This window comes from Orcinus orca, chromosome 4 (genome assembly GCF_937001465.1).
Source record: "Orcinus orca chromosome 4, mOrcOrc1.1, whole genome shotgun sequence".
NCBI lineage: Eukaryota > Metazoa > Chordata > Mammalia > Artiodactyla > Delphinidae > Orcinus > Orcinus orca.
The window spans coordinates 48,301,329-48,316,881 of NC_064562.1; the positions used below are offsets into that span (position 1 = coordinate 48,301,329).

Below are 15,553 nucleotides of genomic sequence, written 5' to 3' on the forward strand. Positions count from 1 at the left end.
TGTTTGACTTTGAAATTCCTTAATGAAATACAATGTTGAGCCTATTTTCATATGTTTATTTACCATATACATATTTTCTATGGTGAGATGTCTGTTCCAAACTTCTACCCATTTTTTAAATGGGCATTTACAATTTTTTCTTATTGTTGAATTTTAAGAGGTTCTTTTTTGGGGTGTATTTTAGTTACCAGTCTTTTATCAGTTATCTGTTTTGAAAAGATTTTCTGCCAGTCTGTGGTTTATATTTCCATTTTTTAAACATTATCTTTCACAAAGAAAAGTTTTTAAAGTTAATAAAGTACAGTTTACTGATATTTTTCTTTCATGGATCATGCTTTTGATGTTGTATCTAAAAAGTCATCACTAAACCTAAGGTCATCTAAATTTTCTCCTATATTATCCTCTAGGAGTTTTATAGTCTGGAATTTTACATTTAGGTCTGTGATTCACTTTGAGTTAATTTTTGTGGAGGATATAAGGTCTGCATCTAGATTCATTTTTTTCTGCATATGGATGTCAAGTTTTTCCAGCACCACTAGTTGAAAATAGTGCCCTTTCTCTATTGAATTACCTTTGCTCTTTTGTTGAAGATCAGTTGGCTATATTTGTGTGGGACTGTTTCTGGGATCTTTATTTTATTCTGTTCCATCAGTCTATTTGTCTGTTCTTTTACCAGTACCACACTGTCTTATTACAGTAAATCTTGAACTTGGATAGTGTCAATTCTCCAACTTTGTTCACCTTCACTATTGTCTTAGCTCTTCTGGGGTTTTTGCCTTCCCATATAAACATTAAAATCAGTTTGTCAATATCAACAAAATTTAAAGAATTATTGGGGTTTTGATTAAGATTGTATTTAATTCATAAATCAGGTTGGAAAAAACTGATATCTTAACAATATTGGGTCTTCTTATCCATGAACATGGAATATCTCTCCATTTATTTAGCTCTTCTTTGATTTCTTACATCAGAATTTTTTAGTGTTACTCATGTAGATCTTGTACATATTTTGTTAGACTTATACCTAAGAATTCTATATCTTTGGTACTAATGTGAATGGTATTGTGTTTTTAATTTTAAAATCCAATTGTTCATTGCTCTTATACAGCAATTGACTTTTGTATATTAACCTTGTTTCCTGACACCTTGCAATAATCTCTTATTTGTTCCGGGAGTTTTCTTGTTACTGTTGTTGATTCTTTGGGATTTTCTACATAGTGAATCAAGTCATTTGTGAAGAAAGTCATTTCTTCCTTTCCAAATCTGTACACCTTTTTTTTCCTTTTTGTTCTTTTTATTTCATTAACTATGACGTCCAATATGATGTTGAACAGAAGTGATGAGAAGGGACATTCTTGCCTAGTTTTTTGTTTTTTGTTTTTTTTTCGGTATGCAGGCCTCTCACTGCTGTGGCCTCTCCCGTTGTGGAGCACAGGCTCCGGACGCGCAGGCTCAGCGGCCATGGCTCACGGGACCAGCCGCTCCACGGCATGTGGGATCTTCCCGGACCGGGTTACGAACCCGCGTCCCCTGCATCAGCAGGTGGACTCTCAACCACTGCGCCACCAGGGAAGCCCCTTGCCTAGTTTTTGACGTTAGCAAGATACTATCTAGCTTCTCCCCATTAAGTGTGTTGTTAGCTGTAGGGTTTTTGTAGGTGTTCTTTATCAAATTGAGGAAGTTTCCCACTATTCCTAGTTTACTGAGAGGTTTTTCCCCTTTCAAGACTATAAATAATTATTTTTTAATTGAAATATAGTTGATTTACAATATTGTGTTACTTTCAGATGTACAGCATAGTGATTCAGTATTTTTGAAGATTATATTCCATTATAGGTTGTTATAAGATAATGGGTATAATTCCCTCTGCTATACAGTATATCCTTGTTGCTTATCTATTTTACATATAGTAGTTAATCTCATACCCATGATTTGTCCCTTCCCCATCCCTCTCCTCTTTGGTAACCACAAGTTTGTTTTCTATATCTGTGAGTCTGTTTCTGTTCTGCATATATATTCATTTGTATTATATTTTTAGATTTCACATATAAGTGATATCTTATGTGGAATCTAAACAATTTCTCTGTCTGACTTATTTCACTAAACATAATGTTCTCTATGTCCATCCACATTGCTGCAACTGGCAGTATTACAATTCCTTTTTATGGCTGAGTAGTATCCATTGTGTGTGTGTGTGTATGTGTGTGTGTGTATATATATGCGTCACATCTTCTTAATCCAGTTGTCTGTTCATAGGCACTTGGGTTGCTTCCAAGTCTTGGCTATTGTAAATATTACTTGCTGTGAGCATTGGGGCGCTTCTATCTTTTCAAATTAGTGTTTTTGTTTTTTCTGGATATTTACCCAGGAGTGGAATTACTGGATCATATAGTAGTTCAATTTTTGGTTTTTTAAAGAACCTTCATATTGTTCTCCATAGTGGCTGCACCAATTTATGTTCCCACCAACAGTGTATGAGAGTTCCCTTTCCTCCACATCCTTGCCAACATTTGTTTTTGTAGACTTTTTTTTTTTTTTTGGCTGCACTGCATGTCTTGCGGGATCTTAGTTCCCCAACCAGGGATTGAATCTGGGCCCGCAGTGAAAGCAGCAAGTGCTAACCCTGGACCACCAGGGAATTCTCTATTTGTAGACTTTTTGATGATAGCCATTCTGACAGGTATGAGGTGATACCTCTTTGTGGCTTTGATTTGTATTTCTCTAATAATTAGTGATGTTGAGCATCTTTCCATTTGCCTGTTAGCCATCTGTATGTCTTCTTTGGAAAAATATCTATTCAAGACTTCTGCTCATTTTTTTGATTGGATTGTTTGTTTGATATTGAGTTATATGCTCTGTTTGTGTATTTTGGATATTAACCCCTTGTCAGTCACATAATTTGCAAATATGTTCTCCCACTCTGTAAGTAGTCTTTTCATTTTGTTGATGGAAAGTTTCCTCTGCTGTTCAAAAACTTTTAAATTTAATTAGGTCCCATTTGTTTATTTTTGCTTTTATTTCTTTTGCCTTAGGAGACTGATACAAGAAAATATGTCAAAGAATGTTCCACCTGTGTTCTCTTATGGGAGTTTTATTGTTTCAGGTTTTACGTTTAGGTCTTCAAACCATTTTGAGTTTATTTTTGTATATGGTGTGAGGAAATGTTCTAATCTCATTGTTTTACATGTGACTATCCAGTTTTCCCAGCATCACTTATTGAAGAAGCTGTCTTTTCTCCACTGTATATTCTTGCCTCCTTTGTCATAGATTAATTGACTGAAGGTGCCTGGGTTTATTTCTGGGCTCTCCATTCTGTTCCATTGATCTATGTGTTTGTTTTTGTGCCAGTACTACACTATTTTGATTACTGTAGCTTTATAGGATAGTCTGAAGTCTGGGAGGGTTATACCTCCAGCTTTGTTCTTTTTTCTCAGGATTGCTTTGGCAATTTTGTGGTCCCATATAAATTTTAGGATTATTTGTTCTAGTTCTGTGAAAAATGTCATGGGGTATTTTGATAGGGATTGTGTTAAATCTGTAGATTGCTTTGGATAGTATGGCCATTTTAATAAGATTATTTCTTACAATCCAAGAGCATGAGATATCTTTCCATTTCTTTGAATCATCTTTAGTTTCATTTATCAGTGTTTTATAGTTTTCAGAGTACAGGTCCTTCACATCCTTGGTTAAGTTTATTCCTAGGTATTTTATATTTTTGGATGCAATTTTTTTTTTTTTTTTTTTTTGCGGTACGCGGGCCTCTCACTGCTGTGGCCTCTCCCGTCGCGGAGCACAGGCTCCGGACGCGCAGGCCCAGCGGCCATGGCTCACGGGCCCAGCCGCTCCGCGGCATGCGGGCTCCTCCCAGACCAGGGCACGAACCCGTGTCCCCCGCATCGGCAGGCGGACTCCCAACCACTGCGCCACCAGGGAAGCCCCTGGATGCAATTTTAAGTGGGATTTTGTTTTACTTTCTCCTTCTGATATTTCATTATTAGTGTACAGGAATGGAACAGATTTCTGTATGTTAATCTTGTATCCTGCAACCTTGCTGAATTCATTTGTTCTAATAGTTTTTGGGTAGAGACTTTAGGGTTCTCTATATAGAGTATCACATCATCTGCAAATGTTTTACCACTTCCCTTCCAATTTGGACACCTTTTATTTCTTTTTCTTGTCTGATAGCTGTGGCTAGGACTTCCACTACTGTGTTAAATGGAAGCAGCAAGAGCGGACATCCTTGTCTTGTTACTGAATTTAGTGGGAAGGCATTCAGCTTTTCACTGTTGAGTATTATGTTGGCTGTGGGTTGGTTGTAAATGGCCTTTTGCTGAGATACTTTATCATGGGTGGATGTTGGATTTTGTCAGATACATTTTCTGCATCTATTAATTTAATCATGCGATTTTTCCTCTTTAGCCTGTTGATGGTGATAGATTATATTAATTGGTTTTTGAATGTTGAACTAGCTTTATATAACTGGGATAATTCCCCCTTGATTGTGGGGTGTAGTTCTTAAAATAGATTGTTGTATTATACTTAGTAATATTTTGTTGAATATTTTTATACGTATGTCCATGAGAGATATTAATCTATAGTTTTCTTTTCTTCTAGTGTTTTTGGTTTTGGTATCAGGGTAATGCTGGTCTCATAGAATGACTTAGGAAATATTCTGTCTACATCTATTTTCTGGAAGAGATTGTAGAGAGTTGGTATAATCTTTTCCTTAAATGTTTGTTAGAGTTCAGCAGTAAACCCATTTAGGCCTGGTGCTTTCTGTTTTGAAAGGTTATTAATTATTGATTTAATTTCTTTAATAGATATAGGCCTATTCAGAGTCTCTATTTCTTCTTATGTAAGTTCTGACAGATTATGTCTTTCAGGGAATTGGTCCATTTCATCTAGGTTATCACATTTGTGGGTACAGAGTTGTTCATTATATTCCTTGATTATGTTTTTAATGTCCATGGTATCTGTGGTGATGTCACCTCTTTCTGATAGAAATTTTTGTATCCTCTCTTTTTTTCTTAGTTAGCCTGGCTAGAGACTTACTAATTTTATTGATCTTTAATAAAAAGCAGGTTTAAGAACCTGCTTTTGGGTCATTGATTATCTCTATTGGTTTCCTGTTTTTAATTCCATTGATTTCAGCTTTAAATTTTATTTGTATTTTCTTTGCTTGCTTTGGATCTAATTTGCTCTTTTTTCCCCTAAATTCCCAAAGAAGCTTAGATTATTGGTTTTAGATCTTTCTTTTTTTCTAATATGTGCATTCAGTGCTATAAATTTCCCTCTAAGCCCCACTTTTGCTATATCACACACATTTTGGTAAGTTTTATTTTCATTTTCATTTCATTCAAACTATTTTAAAATTTTTCTTGATATACCTTCTTTGACACATGTGTTATTTAGGACTGTGCTGTTTAATCTTCAATTATTTGGAGATTTTCCAGCTGTCCTTCTGTTACTGATTTCAAGTTCAGTTCTATTGTGTTCCTAGAGTAGATATTGTATGATTTTTATTCTTTAATAATTGTTAAGGTTTGTTTTATGGCCCCGAATTCATACCTTGGTGAATGTTCCATGTAAGTTTGAGAAGAATATGTATTCTGCTGTTTTTAGATTAATTAGTCTTTAGGTATCAATTATATCCAGTTGGTTGATGGTGTTGTTAAGTTCAACTGTATCCTTACTGAATTTCTGCCTGCTGAATGTTTCCATTTTTGAAAGAAGGTTATTAAAGTCTCCAACTAATTGTGAATTCATCTATTTCTCCATGCAGTTCTGTCAGGTTTTGCCTCACATATTTTGATGTTCCACTGTTAAGTGCATACACATTAAGGATTGTTATACCTTCTAAGAAAATTGACCTGTTTATCATTATGTAATGCCCTTCTTTGTCCCTGATCGCTTTCCTTGCTCTAAAGTCTGCTCTGTCTGAAATTAATGCTACTCCAACTTTTTTTTAAATGAGGACCATTTTTAAAGTCTTAAAGAATTTGTTACAATATTGCTTGTTTTTTATGTTTTTTTGGTTTTTTGACCACAAGGCATGTGAGATCTTAGCTCCCTGACCAGGGATCGAACCCACACCCCCTGCACTGGAAGGTGAAGTCCCAATTACTGGACCGCCAGAGAAGTCCCCCGATTTTTTAAAATTAGTGTTAGCATGGTGTAACTTTCTTCATCTCTTTGCTTTTTTTTTTATTGTTTTTTATTTTTGGCTGCATTGGGTCTTCATTGCTGCATGCGGGCTTTCTCTAGTTGCGGTGAGTGGGGGCTACTCCTTGTTGCGGCGCGTGGGCTTCTCATTGCGGTGGCTTCTCTTGTTGCAGAGCATGGGCTCTTGGCACATGGGCTTCAGTAGTTGTGGCACGTGGGCTCAGTATTTATGGCTCGAGGGCTCTAGAGCACAGGCTCAGTAGTTGTGGTGCACGGGCTTAGTTTCTCCATGGCATGTGGGATCTTCCCAGACCAGGGCTCGAACCTGTGTCCCCTGCATTGGCAGGCGGATTCTTAACCAGTGCACCACCAGGGAAGTCCATCATCTCTTTACTCTTAATCTATATGTGCTTTTATATTTGAAGTGGGTTTATTGTAGACAATATTTGGGTCTTATTTTTTTTGATGCACGCTGACAATCTCTGTTTTTTAATTGGTATATTTAGACCATTAACATTTAAAGTGATTATTTATATAGCTGGATCAATATGTATCATATTTGTTACTGTTTTTTGTCATTGCCTTTGTTTTCTTTCCTATTTTTGTCTTTCACTCTTTTCCTGCTTTTTTTTTTTAATTGAGCATTTTGTAAGATTTTATTTTTCTCTCCTTTTGCACATCAATTATGGGTTTTTTCCTGCTTTTTTTAGTGGTTTTCCTAGAATTTGCAATATACATTTACAGATAATCCAGGTTCACTTTCATATAACACTATACTGTGTCATGGGTAGTACAAGTACCTGCTAACAACAAAATAGTACTAATTCCTCTCTCCTGCCCCTTGTATCATTGTTGTCATTCATTTCACTTATACATAAGCATATATTAGTAATACATATCATAATGTATATTATATTATATACTTTATTAATATATATGATGTACGTAACTAATTGAATACATTATTGCTATTATTGTTTGAACAAACTTCTGTTAGAGCAATTAAGAAAAAGTTTTGTTCTTTACTTTCACTTATTCCTCCTTTAATGCTCTTCCTTTCTTTATGTAGTTCTGGGTTTCTGACCTTATAATTTTCCTTCTCTCTAAAGGACTTGTAACATTTCTTGCAAAGCAAGTCTACTGGCAAAAAATTCCCTCAATTTTTGTTTGAGAAAGTTGTTATTTCTCCTTCACTTTTGAAGGATAATTTTGCAGGGTTCATAATTCTAGGTTGGTAGGTGTTTTTCTCTCAATACTTTAAATATTTCACTCAACTCTCTTTTCGCGTGCATACATAGTTTGAAGAAAACTCTGATGTAATTTTTATCCTTGCTATTCTATAGGTAAGGTGTTTTTTTCTTCTGGCTTCTTTAAAATCTTTCTTTTTTTTGATTTTCTGCAGTTCAAATATAATATACTTATGCATAGATTTTTTTTTTTTTTTTTTTTTTGGTGTTTATACTGCTTGGCATGTTCTCTTAGCTTCCTGGATCTGTGGCTTGGTATCTGTCAGTAATCTTGGAAAATTCTCAACTATTATCACTTCAAGTATTTCTTCTGTTTCTTTCTCTCTTTCTTCTCCTTCTGGTATCCCCATTATGGATTTTACACCTTTATAGTTGTCCCACAGTTCTATTTTCTGTTCTATCTTTTTCATGCTTTTTTCTCTTTGTATTTCAGCTTTAGAAGTTTCCATTGACATATCTTGAAGCTCATTGTTTCTTTTATTAGGCATGTCCAGCCTACTGATAAGTCCAACAAAGGCCTTTTTCATTTCTTTACAATGTTTTTTCTTTCTAGCATTTCCTTCTGATTCTATCTCAGAATTTTAATCTTTCTGCTTACATTACCCATCTGTTCTTACAAGTCATCCACTTTTTCCATTAGAGCCTTTAGTATATTAATCATAGTTATTTTAAATTCCTAGTCTGATAATTCTAAAATATCTGCCGTATTTGAGTCTGGTTCTGATGCTTGCTCTGTCTCTTCAAACTGTGTTTTTTTGTTTTTTAGTATGCCTTGTACCTTTTTGTTGAAAGCTGGACATGATGTACTGGATAAAAAAACCCGAGATAAACAGACCTTTAGTGTGTGGTTTTGTGTTTTTTTTGCTAGGAGTTGGGCTGTGTTTACTGCTTGCTGTAGCTGTAGGTGTCAGAGGCTAAAATTTTCTCAGGTGTCCTTGTTTTTGTTTCCCCTCTTGTCTTTGGGTTTCCCTAGAGACTTTCTCTTCAGGCCTTTGACATGCAGTTATTTATGTTGTAGTCTCATTATTATACAGAAGGCTTATTGATGTCGTGGTAAGGTGTGTGTGTGTGGAACACTATATAGTCCTGTTATTAGGTCTGTCTTTTAGTGAGCCTATGCCCCTTGGGTGGGACTCTCCCAAGTTCTCAGTTTTGTTACCCCACCACCACTATCATCTTTAGGTAAGACAGGAAGGCTAGGAGGAGCTGAGTTGGGTATTTCCCTTCCCCCAGGTTGATCAGGCTCTAGTAAAACCCAAGATGTTTCACCTCTGGTTTGATATCAAGTGTCCCTTGAGGGCTGGATTTGTTAAGAAGAACAGAAGGCTCTGAGCATATTTCAAGATAGTTACTTTTCCCTTACTCCTGTCAGGAAACACAAGGGGATTTTTCTCCAGTCTTCATTCTGAGAACTGATGGGGCTCCTGGAGGTAAAGCTTACAAAAACGTGGTGGCCCTAACCTGGAGTTTTTAATTCTTAAGCTTGTTCACACTGAGCCTCTAACACTTCATCAATTTAAGTTTTTCTACCCTTTACTGGCTTCAGTGGAGGATCTCTGCTCCTGGACTTCTGCTCCAGTAAGTTATAATTCTGTATATTTGCCTCCAGTTTTGAGAGTAGCAGTTTGGCCTGTGTCCTCAGTTCTCTGATGGATCTAAGGGGAGTTGATGATTATCAGTTTGTTAAGCTTTTTTCTTGTTGTGAGGAAAGAATTGGTGACTTCTAAGCTCCTTACATATTGGATTGGACTGTTATGACTTTTCTAGATAATAGTTATCAGAAGTCCTAAAATTCCCTTTGATTCAGTAATATCATCTCTAGAAATTGATCTTGATAAAATAATGAGAGATAGGCACAAAGGTAAATGCATGAAGATATTCACTGAAGCATTATTTATAATAGCCAAAAATGGAAATAATACAACTGTCTAACAATAGGATATTGGTTTATAAAGGAAGGGAGCGAAGAAAAAAGAAAAGAAAGATAATGTCTCTACTTATATCAAGGGAGAGCATAAGTAACTAGAATGCACAGTTAACCCTTATGACATCTTCTTAGTGGCTCTATCCTAGTACTAACACATTATAATACTTTAAGTCTTATTACCTTTCTGGTCATTCTAGATCAGTAAATATGAAGCATATAAAATACTTCATGTGTTTCTATGCTAAAGGGAGAAGGAAGTGGAAACCAGCCTTTACTGAATACTTCCAATGTATACATTAAATGCTTCTCATTCCTTATGCCATCCTTATAAAGTAAGAGTTATTTTCCTCATTTTTACAGATTAGGAGATGGAGATTAAAAGAAGCATTTCCCTTGTTATAATGAAATGATCTGTTTGTGCATTTGCCTCCCATATTAATCTGTATGGTCTCTGCAAGCAAGGACCAGTTATATTTGTCATTTTACATTAGTTCCTAAGAGTGTCTGGCACATAACAGATATCCTGCAAAGTCTGTTAGAGTGTGAAAGGTAACTTGTTCTACATCACATAGCCAGAGAATGGTAGTGGCCATGATTTAAAAGCCTGTGCTGTCTTCCACTGGTACCACACTGCCTCTCTATTCCCTATCACCTCCAGAATGGGTTAGGAAGTGGTACTGGCATTTGTGTTACTATCTCTTTAGTAGTTTTAAAGATTCCCAGGGTACATTTGACTGATAAATCAATTCTTGTTTAATGCCTCTGAGTTTGTAGAGTAGTTGCCTTCATGTGATTTGTGAATTACTTTTAGTAATAACCAGACTGTAAGTATGGTGAGCTCAGGTGTTCAACTATATGATTTAATACTTGTCCATATTCTACAATTTTGTGATTTTATGATCCTAAATTTGGACAGCCCCTTACATACTGATAACGTTTCCTGATGAATATATCCAGTGAGAATTAGTCAGTGTATCACATTGGACAGATCATGGACTTTGAAGACAAGCAGATGATGTTTTTTTATCCCAGTTGTGCCATTTACCCCTTGTGTGATTTTGAGCAAGTTGTTTAACCTCTCTGTGCCTCAGTTTTCTCATTTCTAAAATGGAAGTGATGATTTCTACCTTATTGGGTGGTTTGAAGATTAAAGTTTAAATGAGATAATATATTGAGTACTTGGTACATGGTAAACATTTGATAAAAAGTGCCTCTATCAACTTATCTTGACAGTTGAAATGATGAGCCACATCTATGAGAGAAAGTTTGACTGGGACAGATATAGTCTTGAACTTGGTACTAAATACACAGAAATGCAAATTACAGGACATGGAAGATGTGTATTATCAATAACGTGTGGAAAAGACCTGGGGAGCCTCAGCTGACTGCCTACTCAGTCTGAGTCAGCAGTATTATGTTGCAGCCAAAAAAGGTTTTAAGGATAGCACCCAGATCAAGGAAGGAGACAGTTCTCCTCCCTTCTGCTCTGGTCAGATTCTCCTTGATTTCTCTATTTCATTTCTGGGCATGAGCATTTAAGAGAATCATTGATTAACCAGAGTCTGTTAAAAAGAAGCACAACCGGGCTTCCCTGGTGGCGCAGTGGTTGATTGTCCGCCTGCCGATGCAGGGGACACGGGTTCGTGCCCCGGTCCGGGAAGATCCCACATGCCGTGGAGCGGCTAGGCCCATGAGCCATGGCCGCTGAGCCTGTGCGTCCGGAGCCTGTGCTCCGCAATGGGAGAGGCCACAATAGTGAGAGGCCCGCGTACCGCAAAAAAACAAAAACAAAAAACAAACAAAAACAAAATGGTTCACATCTTCATATATTTTAAATTAATGAAATCAAATTTCATAATTTAATGGAGTCTAATTTATGAAATTCTGAACTCATCATGTAATTTCTAGGTAAGGTGACCATCAGTAAACTGGAAAGATCATAATTACCACACATTCAGTTAGAACTCTTGACATCTTCAGCTGGATATTTTATGTGGTTTATCAGTGGTGGTAGGAAAGGGAGGGGAATGTGAGCGTTATACCAGTAACATCAACACTTGGTTGACATGGACCCTAGAAAAGTAATGCCCAAAGAACAAAAATTTTGCAGTGTTCATCCTTCAGCAACCAATCCGTGTGGCAGGTGTAACTCTGCCTTGGGACAGACACTTCTGGCTAAAATAGCTTGATGATGCTTGATGCCTCTCTAGCCATGAACATCCTCCAACTAAGTCCACCTGCTCACCAGGGCAACTTCTGACTAATGTTCGGTTTCCTCTCTTTTTGTGCCAATTGGGAACCTCTGTACTTTTTCTTATATTATAAATATTCATTGAGGAATACTATGTATTTAAAAATCTTTTTTATATTATTCTCCAACTAACACAGTTTGAAAATACTGGATGTGTCTTTCCTCATCAGTAAAGTATTGGGGGTAGATTGACTCATCGCTAGAGAGTTCCTTACTTGTAAAGTTCTGTAGCTTTATAAAATTAGTTCAGCCCTTAACAAAAGTATTGGAATTATTTTGCCTGGATGTAGTTGTAAATATTTAATGGCATGGTAAGATGTACATACCACATTGTTAAAGTTAAAAAATAAAAAAGGATTTAAAAATAGATGTGTATAGTTTGATCCTGTGTTTACATATATGTATAAATAGGTATACACACATTTATAGATTAGATATAGCACTGTGTGGATTATTGATTGAATATTATTGATTATCCCTGAGTAGTAAGATTACAGGTTTTTTATTTCCTCTTCTTTCTCCTCCATAATTTCTGTTTACCAGTTGAATTAATTTTATAGTAGGAAATGGCATTTGAATCTGAAAAAAACAGAAAAAACTTGTCTTGTAAATTGTTTTAATTCAGCACTCTACGAAACCTAATACAAAGGAAGATCCAACCAGGGACTTGAAACAGCTTCTCCAGGAGTTGAGAAGTGTGATCAACGAGGAGCCACCCGTGCGCCTGGGCAAGAGCGAGGAAGACGGGAGAGCACCATCTCTGGGGTTCTCCTATGTGGCTGTGTAAGACTGAGTGTACTTGACAGTGGGAAGCCTTCTCTAATCAGTGGGTGGCGATCACGGTGTTTATGTGGGACAACTTCTGGGGGGTGGAAGTTTCAGTAACTTTGAGGGGTATCTGGACATTACCAGGGAAAACAAAAGTGGATGAGTTAGCAAAAGTAAAACACCTTGACATCAGAGAAAATAATAGCAATAGTTTTCCTACTCAGAAATTAGTCAAGGCAACGTGTTACCCAAAGTTACATTCATACAGTAATTTATAGTTCCCAACAGATTTCACATTCATAATCTTATTTGATTGTCACAACAACTGTCTGTTTGAGACAAGATAGAGCAGGATTTATTTATCCCATTTTAAAAATGAGAAAAACACAAGTTCCAAAAGGTTGACTTACCTACAACCACACATGGTGAAGCTAAAGCTCAAACCCTGAGAACTGCATAACTCTCCAGGTATAAGCTAATTGGAAAGCTTTGCTTCTCTAGGCATTAAGTCTAGGCAATGACTTAAATTAATAAAAGTCGGATCCAAAAAAGGATTCAACCAGTCCACCAGCCACTGCCTGCACGTACCTGCAGAAATCAATGAGATCCTCATACTCTTTTCAAAAGTGTTTAAAATTTTTAATGTGTGCTATTATTAAATCAGCTTAGAGCATTTTAATATGGTATATACTATATTCTTAGCATTATAATACTAATTATATGTTGATAGTATTATAATAACCCATTGTAATTTTGTTTTCTGGTTATATGGCAAATATCTCAAAATAATACTTTCTGACATAATACTTTTATATAAATAATCTCCATTTTCTTAAGATGTTCAGTTAGCGTTTATTAACCTGAGGTAGCAAAATATTAATTGGATTTGTCTATTTTTTATTAATAATATTATTAATAGTAGTAGTAAAATATTAATAACAGTCCAGTTACCTAGCATAACATTGCATTCTCTGAATCACATGTTAGAAACATTCTATTGTCACTCCATCCAAGAATACTTATATGTGCAGGACACTTTCATTTTTTTTAAATGTTCTCAAGCATTTTATTTTTTCTCAGTTTTTTTTATTGAAGTGTAGTTGATTTACAATGTTGTTAATTTCTGCTGTATAGCAAAATGATTCAGTTATACACATATATACATTCTTTTTTTTTTAATGTTCCTTTCCATTATGGTTTATCATGGGGTATTGAATATAGTTCTCTGTGCTATACAGTAGGACCTTGTTGTTTATCCATTCTGTATATAAAAGCTTACATCTGCTAACCCCAACCTCCCCCTCCATCCCTCCCCCACACTCCCTCCCCCCTTGGCAACCACCAGTCTGTTCTCTATATGTCCGTGATTCTGTCTGTTTCATAGGTAGATTGATTTGAGTCATATGTTAGATTCCACATATAGATGATATCATATGGTATTTGTCTCTTTCTGACTAGCTTCACTTAGTATGATAATCTCTAGTTGCATTCATGTTGCTACAAATGGCATTATTTTGTTCTTTTTTATGGCTGAGTAGTATTCCATTGTATGTATATACCACATCTTCTTTATCCATTCGTCTGTCGATGAACATTTAGGTTATTTCCGTGTCTTGGCTGTTGTGAAGAGCAGAGCACTTTCATTTTTGTCATAACTCTATAATATGCCTTCTAAGCCAGGGCAGTATTATTAAGCTCATTTGACAGATGATTACATTTAGACAGATTAAGTTGCCTCCTCCTATGAGGCAAAGAGACAAAGTCAGAAGTAAACATTAGAGCCCCTGGCTTCCAGCACTAATCATTCCACAAGATTACCATGACTTCCCTGATCAAACTTCCATCACTTCAGCCACTAATGATGGGCTTGACTACATTGAACTGTATTCAACATGAATATATTTAGCCCCTGCCGTTAGAGAGTTTATGTTAATTTGCTCTAATCCTACAAATGACCTTGTCATTTTAGGCTTTGGCACCAAAGCCAGAACTCAGCCTCAAGCTTTTAAGGGTTCAGGAACAAAAATATTTCTAAATTGACAAATTCCAGGGGTAGCACTTTGCAAAATTTGCTTGGAGGCCTAAATTCTACTGTTGTGCCTTAAAGAAGAGTTAAATACATAGGAGCAATTGATTATTCTAAAAATACATGGAATCTAGAAATTATTCTTTGTATAATTAACTGAGAGTTACATTTATCTATACAGAGATGATAGAATAAGAGATTGCATTACTGAATCAAGCCTGAGATTAGAGATATGCCATAGGTGAGAGGAATCTGAGATTCTGAATCTAATTAATTGTCCAGGAATTTTACATGTGACCAGGTAATTTGGGAAGTCTGGACAGTTCACATGAGAATTGATGGAAAGTTGTGATAGTGTTTAACTGAAACCAAAAAGGATTTCGGGGAAATGTACTAAAGTAATTTACTTTCTAGAAATCAACTTAATAGGCATTTTTTTAAAACACCTTTATAAGAGTATAATTGCTTTACAATGGTGTGTTAGTTTCTGCTTTATAACAAAGTGAATCAGTTATACATATACATATGTCCCCATATCTCTTCCCTCTTGCATCTCCCTCCCTCCCTCCCATCCTCCCTATCCCACCCCTCTAGGTGGTCACAAAGCACTGAGCTGATCTCCCTCTGCTATGCGGCTGCTTCCCACTAGCTATCTATTTTATGTTTGGTAGTGTATATATGTCCATGCCACTCCCTCACTCTGTCCCAGCTTACCCTACCCCCTCCCCATATCCTCAAGTCCATTCTCTAGTAGGTCTGCATCTTTATTCCCGCCTTGCCCCCAGGTTCTTCTGACCATTTTTTTTCTTTTTTCTTTTTGTTTTTTTTAGATTCCATATATAAGTGTTAGCATACGGTATGTGTTTTTCTCTTTCCGACTTACTTCACTGTATGACATCTCTAGGTCCATCCACCTCACTACAAATAACTCAGTTTCGTTCCTTTTTATGGCTGAGTAATATTCCATTGTATATATGTGCCACATCTTCTTTATCCATTCATTTGTTGATGGACACCTAGGTTGCTTCCATGTCCTGGCTATTGTAAATAGAGCTGCAATGAACATTTTGGTACATGACTCTTTTTGAATCATGGTTTTCTCAGGGTATATGCGCAGCAGTGGGATTGCTGGGTCGTATGGTAGTTCTATTTTTAGTTTTTTAAGGAACCTC

The 15,553-nt window shown here is 36.2% G+C and overlaps 1 protein-coding gene across 1 annotated transcript in view; it reads left to right on the plus strand.

Moving 5' to 3' along the window:
- CCDC158 (coiled-coil domain containing 158) overlaps positions 1-15,553 on the plus strand; it is a 96,477-nt gene that overhangs the window by 60,319 nt on the left and 20,605 nt on the right. The window contains exon 18 of the mRNA XM_049709360.1: positions 12,213-12,370. Coding sequence (XP_049565317.1) covers positions 12,213-12,370 — 158 coding nt within the window. The remainder of the gene's footprint in view (positions 1-12,212; positions 12,371-15,553) is intronic.